General features: G+C 42.0%; 2 protein-coding genes and 1 pseudogene across 13 annotated transcripts; all 3 read right to left on the reverse strand.

Annotated features, from left to right (window-relative positions):
• Window positions 1–4: 4 nt before the first annotated feature.
• On the reverse strand, window positions 5–12,921 carry LOC118388470 (SH2 domain-containing protein 5-like). 12 transcript variants are annotated; one of them, XR_008144459.1, is made up of 14 exons: window positions 12,408–12,903; window positions 11,608–11,719; window positions 11,346–11,426; window positions 10,941–11,015; window positions 10,696–10,842; window positions 10,384–10,584; window positions 10,061–10,253; window positions 9,523–9,628; window positions 9,074–9,233; window positions 8,824–8,955; window positions 6,572–6,717; window positions 6,425–6,461; window positions 4,997–5,976; window positions 4,306–4,863 (listed from the first exon to the last, which is right to left on the reverse strand). XR_008144459.1 is itself a non-coding variant. In XM_052526783.1 (12 exons), exons 2-12 carry the CDS (start codon window positions 11,656–11,658, stop codon window positions 69–71), a joined length of 1,875 nt encoding a protein of 624 aa, XP_052382743.1. In that variant the 5' UTR covers window positions 11,659–11,719; window positions 12,408–12,921; the 3' UTR covers window positions 5–68. The 12 variants fall into 12 exon arrangements, 8 of the variants coding, with proteins under 8 accessions (XP_052382743.1, XP_052382744.1, XP_052382745.1 ...); XR_008144460.1 differs by having other exon boundaries at window positions 6,346–6,461; XR_008144458.1 differs by lacking the exon at window positions 6,425–6,461 and having other exon boundaries at window positions 12,408–12,902.
• Window positions 883–2,404, reverse strand: LOC127932180 (osmotic avoidance abnormal protein 3-like; annotated as a pseudogene).
• A 731-nt stretch (window positions 12,922–13,652) lies between the features above and the next one.
• Window positions 13,653–20,040, reverse strand: LOC118388471 (heterochromatin protein 1-binding protein 3-like). Its single transcript, XM_035777578.2, has 12 exons — window positions 19,899–20,040; window positions 19,289–19,371; window positions 18,804–19,011; window positions 18,540–18,699; window positions 17,166–17,309; window positions 16,912–16,983; window positions 16,405–16,559; window positions 16,067–16,157; window positions 15,788–15,947; window positions 15,527–15,638; window positions 15,083–15,247; window positions 13,653–14,988 (listed from the first exon to the last, which is right to left on the reverse strand). Exons 2-12 carry the CDS (start codon window positions 19,353–19,355, stop codon window positions 14,505–14,507), a joined length of 1,818 nt encoding a protein of 605 aa, XP_035633471.1. The 5' UTR covers window positions 19,356–19,371; window positions 19,899–20,040; the 3' UTR covers window positions 13,653–14,504.
• Between the last annotated feature and the right edge of the window lie 314 nt (window positions 20,041–20,354).

Here is a 20,354-nt window from a genome sequence, read left to right on the forward strand (position 1 = left end):
GCACTATCTATACACCTGACTGTTAAAGTTATTTATCTTCAGAAAATCTGTCTTATTAATATCCTCGGCTATGGTCGTCTGAGTGAAATTTGAATTGGTTGGAGTTTTGAACGTAGACAGGGATGTCGTAATGGTACCAGCAGTGGTAATAGAGTGCCCTCTGCTGGTCTGGGACTTTTCCAGATTGGACAGCTTGGTCTCATATGAAGAGCGCAGGACAGCAATGTCCTCCTGAAGCTTGGGCTTGGACTCCTGCTCTGCATTATACTCAGCCTGAAGCCAGGCCAGCGTCTCCTCATACTCCTGAAGCTTGGGCTTGGACTCCTGCTCTGCATTATACTCAGCCTGAAGCCAGGCCAGCGTCTCCTCATACTCCTGAAGCTTGGGCTTGGACTCCTGCTCTGCATTATACTCAGCCTGAAGCCAGGCCAGCGTCTCCTCATACTCCTGAAGCTTGGGCTTGGACTCCTGCTCTGCATTATACTCAGCCTGAAGCCAGGCCAGCGTCTCCTCATACTCCTGAAGCTTGGGCTTGGACTCCTGCTCTGCATTATACTCAGCCTGAAGCCAGGCCAGCGTCTCCTCATACTCCTGAAGCTTGGGCTTGGACTCCTGCTCTGCATTATACTCAGCCTGAAGCCAGGCCAGCGTCTCCTCATACTCCTGAAGCTTGGGCTTGGACTCCTGCTCTGCATTATACTCAGCCTGAAGCCAGGCCAGCGTCTCCTCATACTCCTGAAGGTCACAAATAGGTTAGTTGAGCTCCTTCTGCTAAGCAGCTTCAGTCAACTTCTTGTGGAAGTTAACCCACCTCTTTAATCTTCTCCTTCTCTGTAGTGCTGGACTGTGGCCTCGATGGACCGGCAGAGGGCCCTGCAGACCATCCAGAAACACTGATTAAAATAGGACCATGGAGAATAATCCAATTTTAATCTAGCACTTTGATCTTCTATGTGCAAACTCTTACTCTCAGCGATTAGACAAAGTGTGGAGAAAAGCATGGTGCTCACATGACAGGTTGGTATTTTTTTTTTTTTTTTTTACCTTTATTTAACCAGGCAAGTCAGTTAAGAACATATTCTTATTTTCAATGACGGCCTGTGAACAGTGGGTTAACTGCCTGTTCAGGGGCAGAACGACAGATTTGTACCTTGTCAGCTCGGGGGTTTGAACTCGCAACCTTCCGGTTACTAGTCCAACGCTCTAACCACTAGGCTACGCTCCCGCCCCAGCTGGCCAGATATTAAGGCACATAGCTGCTTGATTTCCTCCTGGTACTCTCAGAGCAGGGGATCTTTGTGGTCTTCGTTGATGCGGGGCCTGTTCTGGATGCTCTTGGCCCTGTTGGCGTAGCTCAGGGTGCTCAGGCTCTCCTCATAGTTGTTGCCTGCAGGCCACCATCGGGGTGCTAGTGTTCCCTCCCAGGGAGTCCTGCAACAACCGGGTCAGCTTGGAGTCTCGGTAGGGGATCTGTTGAGATGACGTTGCCTAGAGCTGACTGGGACAGGTTGATCTTGGTGGCCTCAGAGACGTTCCCCGGTGGTACCCGTCTTAAACTGGCGCTCGCTGCCAGCCAAGTTCAGCAGCACACGTGTTTTCCTAACTGACATGTTATTTAGTTTCAGATATATACTGGAGATGTCCAATAGTTCACGAGCTGGTGCTACTGCATGTAATTCACCATAATCAAGTTGTGAAAATGTAGTAGGATTTATTGTAGGCCTACCTCAACCAAAGGGTCAATTATCTCGTTGTACATCTGCTCAGTGTTTTAGACAATGAAGAGGCTTCCATCAAAGGTGAATTGTTTTGGTGGCTCCTCCTTCACCCCTGGCTTCTTGATGAAACACTGACAGTGACTCATCTCTACCGTCTTACAATTCAACATTTGCTCCCTATCATTCATCGGCAGACAACTGACCACTACCTTCACTGACTCTGCAGCCATTTTTGCCTCAGTCTTCTTGGGGTGTCTGATATCAGACACACATACTGGTGACAAGCAAGGCAATGCCTGATTAACACCGTTTGACACTGGTAGCCAATATCAAAATTAGAGTCAATCGTCAGTTGAATCCTACAGACGAAGAACCATATGTGACAATATTTCCATTTTAAGTGACAATATTTCCATTTTAAGACAGTTATCTTTACATTATTGTGTGTACCACATTAGGTGTTTTATGGTTGACAAATAATTCACCATACCCATATCTTCCAACAATTTATATTTTTTTGTTATTTAAAAAAATACTTGTTTTATTGCCGTTTTAATTTTTAGAATGTGGAAGAACAGTATCTCGTGATGATTTCAGTTTGTGGAAGAACAGTATGTGACATTTTGCATGACTCTTGCAAGATGTCCTTTTTTAACACCTGATGTTTTAACCAGAAGGGGGTTAGGGTTCCAATTTGGGACCCCCCCCCGTTCAGCTGGAAGGTGACGAATGGAACGCAAAAATATTCCTAAAAATATTTAACCTCCACACATTAACGAGTCCAATGGCTCAAATGAAAGATAAACACCTTGTTTATCTACCCAGCAAGTCAGATTTCTAAAATGTTTTACGGCGAAAACATAGCACATATTTATGTCAAACCACCACCGAAGACACAGCATAGCCAAGTTGAAAAAAATATGCAATCAACAAACGCAGGATTAAAAGAAAAATAATTTCACTAACCTTTTGAAATCTTCATCAGATGACAGTAATATAACACGTTACACAGTACATTTATGTTTTTTTCAATAATATGCTATATATATCCATAAATCTCTGTTTACAATGATGCATCGTTCAAAAAATGCTACTCAAATGTCCTGAGAAATGACGATAGCTCCGGCAGATAACGTCAGCTAACAAGGAATATACATCATAAACTTTGACTAAATATGCATGTTCTACATATATACTTCTTCTGAATGCAATCGCTGTGTTACATTTATTTTTAACGTTACAGGTTTCGTTCACTAGGCTATACTATGAGTCGGCGCTCAAAAAGTAGCATTATGGCTCCTCTATCTTGGAGTCCACAGAAACCCAAATTTACCACATAAATATTCCCTTACCTTTGCTGTTCTTCCATCAGAAGACCTGGAAGGAATTATACTTACCAAAAACAGCGTTTAGTTTTGCAGTCTGTGTCTTTCGGTTCTCAAACACAACACATTTCGGTTGAAATGCAGCCAAAAGTCAAGTGGATGCGCACCAAAACGTTGAAATTACATATTATATGTCGACTAAACTTGTCAAACTAAGTTCATAATCAAGCTTTAACATGTTATAAAGGTGTACAGCAATTGTGAGGACGAACAGAAACACAGGCACCGTTTAATCGATCTTGGAAAAAAGACAGGACCAGAGCAGAGCGTGCATGAGAGTAACCTGTTTTTTTCGGGTGACCAAAAGGTTTCGGCCTGCCAAAACTCTCGTGAGCGCACGATTCTCACAATGAGAAGCCCCATTGGAAACAGACATCGCGCTGAAGACAAAGAGACTGTTCCCAGACCTGTAAGTGATTGGGAAGGGTGGGGCGATGACGTCAAATTTGGGCCAACTTTTCTGATGACGAGAGTTTGGGAGAATGACTGCCCTGAGAGTTCTGCTTTACATACAGACATAATTTAAACGGTTTTAGAAGCTTTAGTGTTTTCTATTCAATAATATTTTTTATTTGCATATATTAGCAACTTTTGACAAAAAAAATAGTTTACTATGGGCATGCAATTACTCCAGAGGGGGCAGTAAACAGCCTTATCCCCAACAGGTTGTAGATGCCCTTCATGTAAATAACTTATAATGCAATATGTAGTTAATTTGTATGGAGGTTCATTTAAAGGTGGTCTATCAACTTTAGCACTGATGACTTTTCTTGAAAGTTGAGTCATGAAATCTTAGTCTCATTTAAAATGAAGTCCTCAATGTATACATACCATAGAATAACTACAAAAATAGAATATTTTTCAATCAAAACAAGCACAACTTGTACATATCAAATATGGATCAATGTGATGTGCCAATATGCATGTCCATTATGCAGGTCCCTGAGGTCAATATTACAAAACCTTCAGAAAACCATTCGCTTTGCATTTAACACTATGATCAGCAATTAAGTTTTGAATTGCGTTAAACCCATGCCAAAGACAAGAAATGCCCTTCTGTACTGAGGGGCAGAGGACTGATGGACAGAGGACTCTCATAAGTATTAACTGCTTAGAGTTAATGATAAATGTGGTGACATACTGTATATGGTAATGAATAAAAAGAGGGAATCAAGATCAAATGAATACTCACATACTGTATGTGATGACTTATGTTTTTAATTAATTACGATAAAAAAAAAGTTAAAATGATCACACAAAATAATTCAACAGAACACACTGTACATAACATTTTCTACACTAGGAACATCTTAAAATTAAATGAATTCAATATATTGTGCTGGTTCAAATCATACACATTGATTCACATAGAAAACACCTACTATACATTTAATTTCCTACAATAGGGGTGACATGTCTTCTGAAATGTATTCAGATTCAACATACTATACAGGTTCAGGGGATCAAACTCACAGAAAAAAACGGTTAATTACGTAGCTTGGTTTAACATCAAATGATTCACTCTGCAGTGATTTATAAAAAGAGCGTGCAGCAGCTGGCAAGTAGTTGAGCATGGTCATCAGATCTTGGTACTTGTTTTTTTTTGATGGACAGAGGACTCTCATATGCTCTAGGGTAGTGGCTTGCAAAATAGGGAGGTTGAGGTGTAGCTCCTTGTTTTGGTTTGGAGATCAGCCATGATTTCCATGCCTCAAATATACTGTGGCTCTGTCTGGTGTACAGATTCCAAGGATCTTCAACTGAAATTAGAACAGAAACATTTTAAGTTCCTGACATCAATAAACAACTTTCACAGTCAGGCATTAGGATATTTTGTTAGAACAACATGTTGCGTGTTGATGGGATGTTAGTAAACTATTCTCTGTGCAATACCTGTGACTTTTAACCACCTCACTGAGGTGATCTGTAGTCCAGCTGGTCGCTTGAGGACAGAATCTGGGAGGTGCCTTAAGTCTTCACATTGCATCCACATAACCTTGAATGGTTTTACTGGTTGTGCTTCAAGTATCATCTTTGAAACATCATCAGTTGTATGAAGGACTGACACCATGCGCCTCTTCACGATGGTGGCAAAATATCCATCACAAGGAAGAAAAGGATGACCAGAGACCATGAACTTCTGCTCAACTTGGGTAAAGTAACCCATAGAGACGAGCATCGACATCAGATTGAGCATCCATCAGTTGTTATTCTGCCAACAGCATCTGTCATTGAAGATGATCAACTTGCGCACCTTTGGTTTGGTGAGTGGCGTGAATTTTGTCTTCACCCACTTCAATATGCATGACCCTCTGTGTGCAATCCCCTCATGCCAAACACACATGTATGCAGGATCTTCTTTTACAAGCTCCTGGATGCAAATGTTAAAATTTGACAGCTGCCGCTGGTAGTGAACATCAGAGTGGGTCAGATTAGGGGTGTACATCACCCCCTGTAGATCCACAGAAATGACATGGCAGTCAGCATGGCAGTGGCCTTTAGCCCACTCAGTGTCACTTTGACGCTGTGTGTAGGCCTTTTCGATGGTGCAACTCACTTTCAACCGCAATCTTCCTCTTCAGATGTTGCTGCTGACATTTTAGTGAAGAATGCATCACATTTCCCACAGGTGTCACTCCTGGGTTGGCCAGAATTGAGACTGCTGTTTGAAAATGTCCCTATAAACCCAGAATTTTGCAGATGTGGTATTCTTCTCTTTGTAGAGTCGGTACATTCGCAACAAATTCAGATCAGGGCTGAGGTATTCTCTGTTTACATCCCCCTTCATCTGAGAGTAGTGGTTCTGGGTTCTTGGGTAAGATAGAATGTGCTCCTTGATGCCCTCTTTCACTGTAGCATGTATCCGATGTGGCCTGTAAGGAGACAACAAAATGTTGTTAAACTTGTATTCTCTCAATGGTCTAGGGACCTGCCTTAAGAGTGCAACTGTGTCGCTATAACCGGGGTACAAATCCCGGTCACGCCATTGCCGTTTGTGGATAGGGGGTCCTGTAGGGCGGCGAGAATTTGGAGGAGGAAGGTAATCGGCACTCAGTCCTCAATGCTCAGGTTGTAGTTGGACAGCTTAGTTACCATCATTTTGTTTAAAAGTAATAAACATTTTTATATTTCTGTTTCAGAATTCGCTATTCATCCATTCGATACTCTATGTTAATGTTTAGAAGATTGTTTAGAGCACTGCTATAGTGAAATAATCCAGGCTGGAATCCATAGCGCATTACCTATTGCTATGCTTCCCTCTTCCATCTTCTAAAGGAGACCTAGCCTCAATAGCCTGATCTGGTGACCCTGCAACCTCACCTGCCTCAGCTTGAACTCCTAACTTTTCCCGAACAACCTGACCAAAACAATTACATTTCAATTAGCAGGTTCTTAAAAACTAGTACAGAGAATACAATATGTTTGTAATTGATATTCATATAGACATTAATTCACATTTTCACTTGCCTTAAGACAGTTGTTGGTTAGCTGGAACACAGACATGAAAGTGACCTTGCACACATTCAATCTCTGGCCTGCGTCCTGTACATGGTTTGTTTCCGTCGTTTGTTCTCCTTTGTATCATCAGGTTTACGTTTCTGTTTCACCTCATGCTGCAATAAAAATTGACAACGATAAATTCATAATTTAATATACTGTAGCATTCAGGGTATTGCTTGATCAGGACCTCCATCTTTCACACACTCCCAACCTATACACAGAATGAGTTTGTATTGCACCATTGTGTAACACTGTTGTCTTATTTCTAACCTGTTCTAAGCCGGAGAGAATCAACGATTGTTGTTTCTCGTATGGGACAGTGTAGAAACAATCTACTTTCCACAATCCTTTCTGCACGTCGTGGAACACGCTCTTCCCTGCAGGATTCAGTGTAACGTTACATACAGTATAACTAGATAGCTACTGTAGCCATGTCGAATCATCCGGTGGATGGAGAAAAAGTAGCCAACTATGTTTCTTCTATAATCTGACAACATTTGTAACGAACTAGCCAACGAACTTTAGCTAATGTTTTCTCTATAGTTACAAATGAGACAACCCAGAACATACATGTTAGTTACTGTACTCTATAGCTAGCTAGCTTGATATACGGTTCTTCCACATACCTCTTTTGGACAGCTTTTCCAATTTTTTTCTTGACCCTTTACGATTTGTATAGGTTTTTCCCGCATCCAGATCTTCATTTGCATGTCTTTACATTCTTTTAGTTTGTTTTACGTTTCTTTCCCACATTTCAGCGATTTTTCATCAGCAACAGAAAAGTTGTGCGCTTGTCCGTCCATTCTGAGTGGTGCACATAAACGGTTATTCCACGAGAGCCTATCTTTAAATTTAAAATGATGGTAATTAGCGCGCGGAAAGCTTGTGAAACCGGTTCACTATAGAAAAGGGTGTCCAATAATGATTTTTCATGTCTTTTTTAAAATGTTTATCTCACATATATGGATGGTTCTTCGTCTGTAGGATTCAGTTGTTGAATCCATTTCATTCAGCATTGTGCAAGCTAGAAAAATAAATAGCCAGCCTACTGTTATTTGGAAACTAAACAATTAATCTAACTAGCAGCCATGACAGATCTTTCCAGTTGACATGCTCCAACTGAAGTGACCAGAATAACACAAATCTAACCTGTTGATCTGGTCACAGAAGCATGACAGCAAATCAGAACGCTAGCTAAACTAAGCTAAAGACCGTAGCTAGCTTGCCACATTGGCCAAGCCTCAAAGCAATCAAGTTCACAACCTGTACCAGCTAACCTGCGAGACATGTCAGACCGTTAATTGGTTGGAATAATTTCTTGTCAAATCAATTATCCACGTGCAATAAAAACGAAGTATTGGCAGATGGCATCATGTCGTCCAATGAATACAATCCGTGCTCAAAAACAAAAGTAAGTATACGCTCTGTCGGTTCCCTTCCCACCGCGTTCCAAGGCAACCATACACTTGATAAAACCACGTCATGTGTGAAAATTGCCAAGAAAATGTTTTTGCTGCCCATCGTCTTTCCAAAGAGCCAAAATTGAAATAATTTATTGTTCCCCCTAAAAACAGACTTAGATCAAGTTAATAGAGGTCTGCATTTATGCATACAATCCGGCAATGCATTATGCATAACCCAACAATAAAAAAATAGCCTCCACTTTGTGGTGTAAAGTGAGTCATGTACCATGTTCTCACAGAACATCTTAAAACATGCCGTGAAACGGACAGCATAACACGAGACATACAGCTTAACACATACAAAAATAGAAAATCCCTCCAACTCATATACACACTAAATTCCTACAATTTTAAAACGTAGGGGAAGCTAAAATAGAATATACATCTCAAACACACTGACATAAAAAAAACCTACATCATAGGCGAAGTGCCAACATCTTACTCCACACGCCTTACATTTATCTAAATATATGGCTCTGCTCCACCCTTGCATCAAACTTCCCTTTAGCAGGTGAATTGTGATAAACATTACTTATCACAAATCTCAAAACAATAAAAGTAACCTAAATGAAGCACAGAAGTGAATGAATTGTATTGTATTTAAGTGCAAAGAAATGAAAGGTGTCAGTGTAACATGTTGTCAGTGTCTCTTAGAGAATGGGATACATCAATCAATCCAATGTTGAGAAATTACTTTTAAACCCATTGCTTCCTCTGGTTATATTCTGCCTTCTTTATTTTGAGGCTTTGGTGTACCTTGCCAACATTCTCCTCCCACTCGTAGCAGTGGTTTACACGGGCACAACTCAGAGGAAAGTCCAGCTCCTCCTTGAACTCTGTGTAGTGCTCTATCAAAGCAGCAATGGTGCAGAATTCTTGTTGGCAGTTCTAAGTAAAAAAACATAAATGACTTCATAGCTACACATTGAACATACATTAACAAAGAGCTTAAATTGGAAGTTAAAGAAAGTTGATGAAAATGGAATGATTGACCATGACAGCTCACCTCAAGCAGGTATGTCCCTTTATATGTGTTGTCTATGAGGTGGGTGATGAGGCCAGAAGAGAAACGAATGATGAGAGAGCCACAGCCAGGTCTCTTAGGATGCGGGCACAGGAGGTACGAGCCCAGGACATCCTCTGCAAGCAGGGAAGAGCTGCTGTCACTGTAACACATGGGGGGTGAAGACCAATGGTAGCCCTGAGATGACGCACATGACTTTCATCAAGCAAACACACCATAAAGCACACAAGGAACTGGTCTGGGATAAGTGCGAGTCGGGTAAACGTGGCTCAGTTGTTAGAGCCCGGTGCTAGGAATGCAAGGATTGTGGGTTCGATTCCCGCTGGGACAACCCTATGCAAAAAAATCTATGCACAAATGACTAAGTCACTTTGGATGAAAGTGTCTGCTAAATAGCATATATTATTATAATAAAAGAGAGGGGGACTCACGTGGTGATGCCAGCCCAACACCACACCGCTTGAGCCAGAGCTTCTTCTGTTTCAGCAAGGCTCGGGGCCCGGGCTCTCCTCCCTGGCATTTTGTCCTGCCCCTTTCCTGTTTCACATACAAGATAAGAGATTCCTTAGCATCTTGGAATGATCACAATTCAAGATGTCCCTCAAGGGAAATGTTTTTTTTTGCTTTGGATAACCTCCAATCCATTTCCATTCCACCTCAAGTTGAATCACTGTGGAAAAACTTACTGATGTGAGTACAACTACTGTTTCAAGGGAAACTGTGATAAAGTTCATAAAACATTATAACATGTTCACTTTAAAAATGCGTGGTAAAAAGCTTTTAACGTTACAGTAATCAGAACCCTGTGAAAAAAGTGCCTACAACCTGTATGTAATGACAAATCAATACCATGAAAAATGTAGCCTACACCACAGACGTTGAGTGAGTGCCCATCACAAAGCTCTAAGGGTTTGCATTACCTAATGAACTGTTTCACACTTGAAAGAGCTCTCTGCACACTTAGCCCACCTTGTGGAGAGTTAAGCCGATCCTGAAGGTGGCGTTGTTTGTGAGGGGTATAAGTGAAGGAGCGATAGGCCCCTGAGCGCAGTACTTTGTTGCGGATGGCTTTCTTGCGCACCAGGGAAGGAGAGGTGATGACGTTTTCTTGGATGCTTGGTTGTTCCTCAGTTGTTGCGCTGTTGTTCTTCAATGGGAAGACCTACAATAAGGACCCATAGAAAGTGTTAACAGGTCAACAGCTAGGCTAGCACAATGTACAGGGTTCAGCTACACACACACAAAAAAAACATTATTTCACAATTCAGTTAAAACAAACAGGTTTGACTGACCTTTTCCCCTGGGAGTAAGCCCTGAGTGGGGGCCCTTCTGAAGGACACAAGGGCGCTGACACTGAGAGGGAAGCCCTGGTTGAGGAGGGAGGGGGTACAGTTGGGCAGTGGGCCTGCAGACTCAACTTGAGCCTCCTCTGGGTGCTTCTCCAGGTAGGACAGCTGGAAACAGCGGCACAGCAACAGGTTCAGGAACTGGGCCTTGGAGGGAACACAGAGACAAATTATACAATAAACTGCAGCTTAAAGCCATCACAGAGGAATTCCATTGACAATCATCTTGGGAGACAAAGATCTAACGCTGGTTCTTACTGCTCTGGCATGACTAGCCTTGAAGAGGTGGCAGTAAAGTTGGGCATCAGGGTTTCCTGGATTGTGGGAAACAAAGGCGAATTGGGCATCCGAGGGGTGGGCGGTGGAAAGGGAGACCCTTCGTAGAGCATGGGCCATGAGGATGGTCTACAGACAAGGAAAGTTTAAAAAATAATGTTGATGTAGTGTACACAGCTCGAACAGCAATAATACATGTGCTTTGCTCTGAGAAGGTCAACTCTTACCGTCTCATCTTCATCATACATCTTCACACCTTTGATGGAAAATTTCAGGGACACAGACCTCCTTTTCTTGCATGTCTGTGAAAAAGTTCAACACCTCAGGCAGGCACATCCTTCCAGTCTCAAGTTTTTGCGGGGGCCAAAACAATATATTCTTCATATTACAGTTTATCATTGTTGTTCTGAACCCACTGCCTGCAAGCCATTGTTAAAGTCATGTTAAATGTCTCATTTAAAAATTGGCTATAAAGATATGTCCACCTATTGCTTTCATGCCCTTTTTGTGGTTTGAGCACCTGACCACGAAGAGGTCTGTGCACGACCCCATCTCCACCATAAACATTTGTGAACAGTCAAGACTTGCCTTAAAGTACTGCTGCTTTCTAACTTGTTATTACCAGTACCTACTTTGAGAGACTTGAGCTGTGTGTGCAACTGCTGCATCTGATCATCCAAACAACAGTCATCCACAGGAAAGGAGCCAACATACTTCATAAAGAAGAAGGACTTCATGTTACACATACTATCAATTTTAGATAGACATCATGTAATGTAACCAGGTGCAGAATACAAGGGAAGAGTAAAGGCAAATAGGATTTCTTCCTCTTGGGAAGTACTTTTATAATCAAACAAATAGTACTTCCATATGGGAAGGAAACATATGGCTTACCTCAGCTGACCTTGTAACTGTGCCATCATCCCTGACTGGTGTCTCACCCATCCTTATCACTCCGGAGTTAGATTTCTTTGTCCTGCTGTTTCTGAAGGACTTATCCCGAGTGCTGCGGGAGCAGATAGCATTGTAGTACCCCGCATTATAAACATTGGACATGTCAACAACGTTGCGTCTGGTAGTGTTATTTTACCCATGGGAAAATGCTTTGGTAACCAGGAGGTAGTGATAAAAAGAGCCGTGAACGCGAAACTTTAACAATTTAAGCAAGACACATGTATGTGTTATGGTAGATAGTAAGTCTACAGTAATTTCAAAAACTCGAAACTGTCAGATCTACAAAATACGTTTGAGCTAATATTCTATAAGTGGAACAGGAGCTCAAGCAGTACACCTTTTCAGGTGCCGATAATCAGCTCCTGCCCAAGTCAAGCACTAGATCTAAACCTTGTCCTCGTGAATTCTGAACATTATATGCGCACCTGCAATCGAATATTGTTGCGAAGGTTTCGTTTGAATCGTCGAATTACAACCCAAACATTGTCAGAAGCATACTCTTAGCCCTACTGGTTTGGATTTCGTCACATTTCAAAATTAATTCCATAGCCTTCAGACTATTATTACAGCAGTCAGAGCACGCGGGTGACACCCATTATTCGGTTGTATGAACGGCCAGAGCCAAACATTTACGCACGGGTGAAGTATTTCTAACCTGCAGGCGCAAGTTTGGTAAACATGTCAACAAATGAATTATAATAAAATACCTTAATTTAGTTTCAAACCAACGCTCTTCTCACCTCCGCACTCGTACTCCGGATCTTCTGCCACTGTTCCAATTCCAAACTTTGATTTCCCCTCCTACTCAAGGTTGCTTCACCTTATCAAGCTGACGGGTCCGTGTACATTTCGTTATTTTGATTTCCGAATAAAAACGGAGAATGGAAAAACGCAAAACGATTCCGTTTCTCAATTGTTTCAAAATTGGACATGTAATAATATAAAACAAATAACACAATATATTAAATTTTTGTTTTTAGTTTTGTCCAAAAATATATAAATATATATTTTACAAGCTAAGACAAAATGAGATGTCATTACTTTATTCTAGCAGCTAGTGCTTGCTAGTGCAAGCCAAACAAATGAGAAAACAAGTTGATTTCTGATTTTCAAATGTAGTTTTTCCATTCTCAGTTTTGATAACGAAATGTACACGGACCCTGAAGCCCACAGAGCAGCATATTTCCCAACTCAATTCAGAAAAGGGTTGGCCATTCACCGGTGTGTTTGGGCGTGACTGGAAACATGGCTCTTTCGAGACAGTGTACACTGAATGTACAAAACATAAAGGACTCCCTCCTAATATTGAGTTGCACCCCCCCTCCCATTTGTCCCTAGAACAGCCTCAATTCGTCAGGGCATGGACTCTACAAGGTGTCGAAAGTGTTCCATAGGGATGCTTCCCACAGGTGTGTCAAATTGGCTGGAGGACACACAAGGGAAACTGTTGAGCATGAAAAACTTTGTTTATTTCCCTCGGGAGAAAACCTTTTCTCTAGCCTTTCCATGACCATGTCGACTATTCCCCCCCAAAACTACAATCATTGAGAATTAGTAGATGTTAAGTAGTACTCAAACCCAAGGATACCTGCAGCTACTGGTTCAGTAGCACCCTAGCCGATTAAACACAAATCATAGAGTTGCGTATAGTCGGCTAGGTACTATCCCTGCGGTAGCCCATTGTTCCTGAATTGTTATTCTCATCTCATTTCCTCAACATGTTTCAATTTGCATAAGTAAACAATGTTTTGAATATCTTCATTCACCAAAATTATTCATAAGTGGTCTGGATATGGCCTAATTTGCAAAGTGACATTGCAAAATTAGGTATATCTATTTCAATAACCCACAACTGAAACATCCAGCACTTTGAGTTAATCAAATTGACATTGTATACTTTTGCTCCAACTTATGATCCACCAGCAGATGCTGTATTTGGTGTTTGTACCCTTCCTTAAGACCATGACAGAATGAATTACAAGGAATTTAGTACAAATAGCCATTTTAATAACGACTTGGAAAAAAGCATAACAGAGTACACGCATGCAAGGTATGCATGAGCCACACCTTCAAAATTAAGTTTCTTCAAATCTTGTACTAATACACAGAATGTAGACGATTTTGTATCTTTTTTATTTTATTTTTAGCTTTATATGATAAAATGAACTTTCATTAGTTACGCACTTTAAAAAAATATTCCCCTAATACTATGCAGTAGTACTGAATATAACAATGACAAATTGCTTCCTTATGTCAGTCTCCAATCAAATTAATTATTTTAACCATGGGCCCTGTAACTGATCAAGGAAATTTAATTTAAATAACACAATTCATTACATGAAAAATTCTCATGCTCTCAAATTCACTTACATAAATCTCAATATTCTTTAAGATTTGAAGATTTACTCCAGATTAAATGTAGAGAATTCTATATTTTTATACAAGGAATGTGTCAAGCTAAAACATGGGAAAGTGGATTGGGATTAAATGTTAAAATTAAAAGACAAGTCACTTTGATTTTGTTAGATCTCTGCATATACACACAAGTGTGTGAGGGAAATTGTGACATTTCACAATTCAATACCTAGGCAATTTTACAGTTTTTGAAGAGGACTTTCTACACAATGGTGTTCAGAGGTTGGGTTCACAGAAATGTAACAGTTCAAAGTACAGTAAATTGACATGAACTGATAACTGTCACATCCCTATCCTACAGAGAAGAATTCTAGAGCCACAAACAGGGAGAAAACAATGATGCGAAAGAGAGCATGGCTAGAGGCAGAGCACTGCAGTCTTCAGAGCTACAGTTAAACTTCCACTGCTGGTCAATGGTGAGCTCACTTCCGCTCCCTCAGGGACTTGCGGGCTGCTGGCTTGGCCTTCACTGCAGATTTGGCCGCTTCCTTCTTCGCAGGTGGTGACTTTTTGGGCACTGGGCGCTTTGATGCCCTGCTTGTCAGCTTTTTGACAATGGGCGTTTTGGGCTTGCTCGCTGGAGCAGCTTTCTTCACTGGTGTGGGTGCCGCCGTAGCTGGTGGGGGCGTCTTCTTTGAGGCTACAGCTTTACTGGCAGCTGCAGGTTTCTTAACCGGGGGCACTGGTTTGTTTGTTGGTGGCACTGGTTTCCTCGCTGGGGGAGCAGGCTTCTTGGCTGGGGGTGCTGCTTTCTTAGCTTGGGGTGCTGGTTTCTTGACTGGGGGTGCAGATCTCTTAGCAGGGGCAGCTCTTTTCTTGCCCTTAGCCCTTGACTGACTTGCCGGCTGTGACTTCTTGCTGGGGGGAGGGCGACGTGCTTTAGGTGGTGGCCGCTTCACAGCTTTCCTAAAGATCGTATTGAACAAATACACTGTTAGCAGTGAACCATTTGAAACTCTACTATTTTCATTGGATTTCAGCAATTTGACCTTGGACTCACCTCTTAGGAGGGGGTTCATCATCTGACTCCTCATCCTCCTCAGACGACTCCTCTTCCTCCTCATCAGAGTCCTCATCAGACGAGTCAACCATCTTTCTGCGTTTAGCCTTCTCTGCCATTTTCTGCTCTTTCACTTTCTGTTTTTCTGGGAACAGAATGGCTGGGCTGTGGAATAAAAAAAACAATCTGATCTCTAATCTGAGCCCCCCAAAATAAATAAAAGGTATTGCAAGAGTGCAGGCATTTCTGTTATTACTACCAGACTGTTGAAATATTCAGTACAGCAGAGGTTCAGTAAACATGAATGAAAAGTGACATGATTAGTAGTGTAGTCAGCATCTTTCTAAACAGAGAATACTGCTCCTGGTATAGCACACATTTGTGCAATTATGTAGAGGTCAGCAATGAACTTCGCAGTGTAATCTTCCTAGGGTGGAGTTCTACCTGGGGTGGTAAGGGTAGCAGAGCTGGTAGGTCCCATTTAGCCCATTCCCAGTGATCTGCTCCATCCAGCCCATCATTTTACACTTCTGCAGTGTCCTCTTTAGGCTGTTCACTGAGGGAAGAGAAGTGCCCAGTGTCAATAAAGAATCTTAACATCTCTGATTCAACCCAGCTAATGAGAGAGCTCCTGCAGTTTCAGGTAGGTATTCACACATTGTCAAAGCAGTGGTTCAGTTTGGAGAGTAAGGGAACAGGTCTTACCCACACGGTACTCCATGCTGTCCTTGTTTGTCTCTAACAGGAATTTGCGGAGTGTGGTGGTACTGCAAGTCTTGGGTTCGTTCATGGCCACGATGGCTGTCATGATAGCGTCCTCCAGGGGCCCACCTTTAAGCAGGAACTTGCCCCCTTCCCGCTTCAGCTGTGAGGGGGTAAGAGAGAGTCTGAGAGAAACACCTCAGAGCAAAGATCTAACATTCTAGACACCAAAGGCCTTTATGGAGTAGACTGAATTGTGCATTCCTTTAGTACAAGACTAACCTGGAATGTTCCAGAGGCACCTTTTCCAGTGATCTGCTCCAGTTGACCCTTGTCCACAGCTCTCACCAGGCCACTCTTTAGGATATCCGGCCTAGGAATGAATTGGTGACTGCATTGAGAACCCTATTTTAACCTACACAACCTTGGACAGTTCAAAAGGTAGTGGGTTCCTTATTTTCAGACTGCATTAAACATACTGTAGATTTGGGTTGCGCAGAAGTTTGCATTACCATGTCAGGTACAACGTCAAGTTAGCATGCGTTTACGTACTCAGAGAATAACAGGACCCGATCATTGAAACCATTCCCAATCAAATATGACAATAAAAAGGTATTTACCGATGCTCCACGTTGAGTTGAGGGAAGTGCTGCTCTACATATTTCTTGATCAGAATGTAAGACGCCTCTTTGGGCTCACATAGCCGGGTGATGATCAGGGGCAGAGCATCCCCAAGGGTCTCTGCCTTCAACCCAGGAGCTACTGCCATCGGCTTCTAGCACCAAACCATCAGAATCACAGTCAAACTCAGTTGGTAGAGCATGGCACTTGCAACGCCAGGATAGTTGGTTCGGTTTCTGGGACCACCCATACAGAAAATGTATGCAAGCATGACTGAGTCGCTTTGGATAAAAGTGTCTGCTAAATGACACATGTACCTACATTATATAGGTATGAACCGTATATTTTATTTCAAATTATGTCTGCTAAAAGCCAAATGGGACAATCACATTACATTTACATTTAAGTCATTTAGCAGACGCTCTTATCCAGAGCGACTTACAAATTGGATATAATGGTACATTGCTATTGTTTAAGTTTGTAGATAGGTGACTGAAAATACCTACCCCTTTAGCAGTGGATTTATTAGGGGGCTGCTTCCCAATGGTAAAGCTTCCAGAAAGGCCTTTACCCTTCAGCTGTGAGAGTGAATAGGAGGTAAAGGAACATGAGTATGCAGGCCAATAAAGTACCAGACGCACAGGGTATAGGACACCACAACATGTAACCCACAGGTCAAACACTAGGATAGGCTGCCACCTAAAATGTGCAATTCATGTTAATCCACTGTTAGCTGTGGTCAGGGATAAGGACTTCTCACCTGTTTTATGGTGCCCTTCTCCAGCTGCCTCTTGAGAGCCTTCTTGAGAAGGAATTTCCTCTTGTCCAACTCCAGGTTAGGGTATTTCTTCACAATGTACTTCCTGACAGAATGGGTTGAGGCCCCAGTCTTCTCCTTGCAGGACTGCAGAGAGGAAATATGATAAATTGCAGGTGCAGCATTAGTGGGGAGTAAGGGATAACAACATAATAAGTAGTGATGCACCGATGACATTTTTGGCCGATACCGATAACCTTATAAGACAGTTCTTATTTGATTAATGGTGGTCGGACCCATCTATTTGAAGCTAGCCACAATAAGGATTAGCCACAATAGTGGACTTTGCAGTTATCCTTCAAAATAAAAGTATAGCATAATTCTACTATTTGTATTCATTTGTATCACTGTCAATGACATACTTTTATTTTGAAGGCAAACTGCAAATTCCACTGTTGTGCCTAATCCTTATTGTGGCTAGCTCCACAAAACATAACCCGGTCCGGTCGAGCCTCACTAGCCAGATGAAGCTTGCTGGCTGCTTATAACATTAGCTTTGGGCAACAGGGTAAGTAGCTGGCTAGCTCTTTAGTTTCATGAATTGAAGTTCAATTTCAATAGGTGAACAACAAGTGGCTACCTAGCTAATACTTACAAGGATTCCTAAATCATTGCTAAGAATAATGAATATGACTGCAGTTTCTACTGGTCATTTTTTTCAGACTGATTGTATTGGTGCTAGCTAGGTACCAAGCTAAAGCTAGCTACCCCAGAAGTTGCGGTTGAACAAATGCTTTATTACCAACGCTGTATTTTCAACACATTGTTTGTGGCCGGTGTTTGCAGACTTTTCTGTACAGCTTTGACAGTGCTACTGTATCGTTTTTGACAGGCAAAGACACAAATGGCATTCCATAGTATGTATGTTGTGAAGCTCATAGCAGTGATGCTATTACTGTGTAACTCCGGAAGGCCAACATCTGAAAAATAGCGCACTTGGTAGTGTGTACCAGTGCTCGACCAGTCGGCGAAAGCCAACATCACCATGACAGAGACCGGTTGATTGTCAAGGGCTATGAATCCCATTATCTTGGCTTTAACGGATTTCGCCTTTGAGTTGTCTTGTTGAAATGTTCTTACTCTTTCAAACGACTGCTTGGCTTGTTGCCTGCTCGAGCCATACAGCAGACATTGTGGGCTAGGTTAGGAATGCTGTGTTGCACGTGTAGCGCAAAATTTTATGTGGCGTCATTACGTCATGTACCTACGTTATATAGGTATGCGATACCGATGTAGGCATTTTGAGCCAATATGGGCCTATTCCAATATGTTCACCGATATATTGTGCATCCCTAGTAATAAGTGTTGTGTACAGACCTCAATAGCCTCAATGAGGATGTCGTCCATCCTAGGCGGCTGCATGGTGGAGGTGCTCTTATTAGTGAGCGTTGCACGTTTGCTGGCAGACATGGTGGCCCAGGCAGGAATGGTCCTTTTAATAGGCTTCTTGACTTTCTCTTTCACTCCATCTTTCTCTCTGCAGCCAAACAACAACACAGCAAGCACCAAAATGTGAAATTATAAATTTATCGAAATAGATATGAATGCAACCTTTGCAGGGTTTGAGCACAAGCAACTCACTCCTTCTCAGCCTCTTCCCCCTCAGTCTTCTTCTCCTCAGTCTTCTTTCCAGTCGATTCATCAGGTTTCTCACCATTCTGTTTTGGGTCTCCTTCACCTGTGCCCTCACATTCTCCTTGACCCTCCCCCTTCTTGGCTACTGGGGCTGCGGGTGCTACCTCCTGCTCCTCCTCAACAGAGGCAGATTCCTCAGAGCTGGCATCAGGCTCTGAAGAGAAATGTGGAAGGAGGAAGACCAGAGTGAATATGTCAATTCAGCAAGTAGATGTAAAAATATTTACATGCCACTCAACAACAAGAACTCTGAACAATATCTGATTCCACACTTTCCTAAAATAACCACTAATAGCGGGCAAGACCTAGATTCACCAGAATTCCAATCAGGTCGTGTCAAGGGTGACTATTCACTCATAGCCTGTCAATGCTGGGTACCAATCTGAATCTCAAAGCATAGTTCCTGTTCATGTCGAGGGTCTTGAACTCACCTCCATCTGGTGCAGCCAAGGGGGGTGTCTCCTGGGGTGGAGTCCCAGCTGCACGACGTATAGGCATGACTCCAAACTGTTGACTATAGAGACGCAAAATTATAAATTAAAACATTTCCTCAGCACTGACATATAAATGATGTATTACCGATCACAATACTGTTATTGGATCTAAAGCAACTTAGCATCACCCAATGGTAACATCATGCAGAGTCACCCACTGCTTCTGAATGTGCGAGGAAACGTCAATCATGGCCTCATTCATCAAACGCAAGATACTGCTCTTTGCAAAGTACATTATCGTTAATAATCGATAAAACCACAAGCAGAGTGCACTTTTATATAGTGTTTTGGAATGGTGGGGGCGTGTAAATAGTTATCAAAAATTAATATCGGTGAAGATGCACGTCTTCCAGTAAAAATTCAAATATGGCCATTTTGTCCATTGATTTAGGCCACCCCACACCGTAATGGCGCTGCATAGAGCTGATGGTAAAATGCACCGAAGTTGCATTGGTAAATAAGAAAACGGCGCATGCATTTTTGCAAAATATCTAATGTAGAACGCTTTTTACAGGGACTAACCACGAACAATTGTTTATATTCTTACCTTTAGACTTTCTATAAAGATGTTGAAATAAAATTGCTTCGCTCTCCTTTCCTTCTTTTTTTTTTGTTACTTACGTGCCCCTCCCCCTTGAACGTACACGTAGCAACCTCGTGGGTGTGTTCTTTGTTGGTTCTTGCTATGTAGAATCCTTGGGACGTCCAACTATGACGTCACCCCATTGAATTTAACATTTACAAAACTGTAAGGGTTAGGGTAGGGGTTTAGGGTCAATGACTGTTTAAATGACTGGACAAAGCCATCCATCTCGTGACACCGTTCATTCCTATGTGAAGACTCAATAGGCATTGGTCAACAGTAGAGGGATTCTTTCATGAAGTGCCCATTGTCATTTGAGGATAGGACTCGTCCTCGTGCAAATTTAGACTATTAGATCTCCTTGGCAAAAATCCATGACAGATTGGAGTTATTTTGCGTTAATTCTGACTATTTTGAGGA

The sequence above is a fragment of the Oncorhynchus keta genome, chromosome 10, assembly GCF_023373465.1.
Source record: "Oncorhynchus keta strain PuntledgeMale-10-30-2019 chromosome 10, Oket_V2, whole genome shotgun sequence".
In the NCBI taxonomy this organism is placed as follows: domain Eukaryota; kingdom Metazoa; phylum Chordata; class Actinopteri; order Salmoniformes; family Salmonidae; genus Oncorhynchus; species Oncorhynchus keta.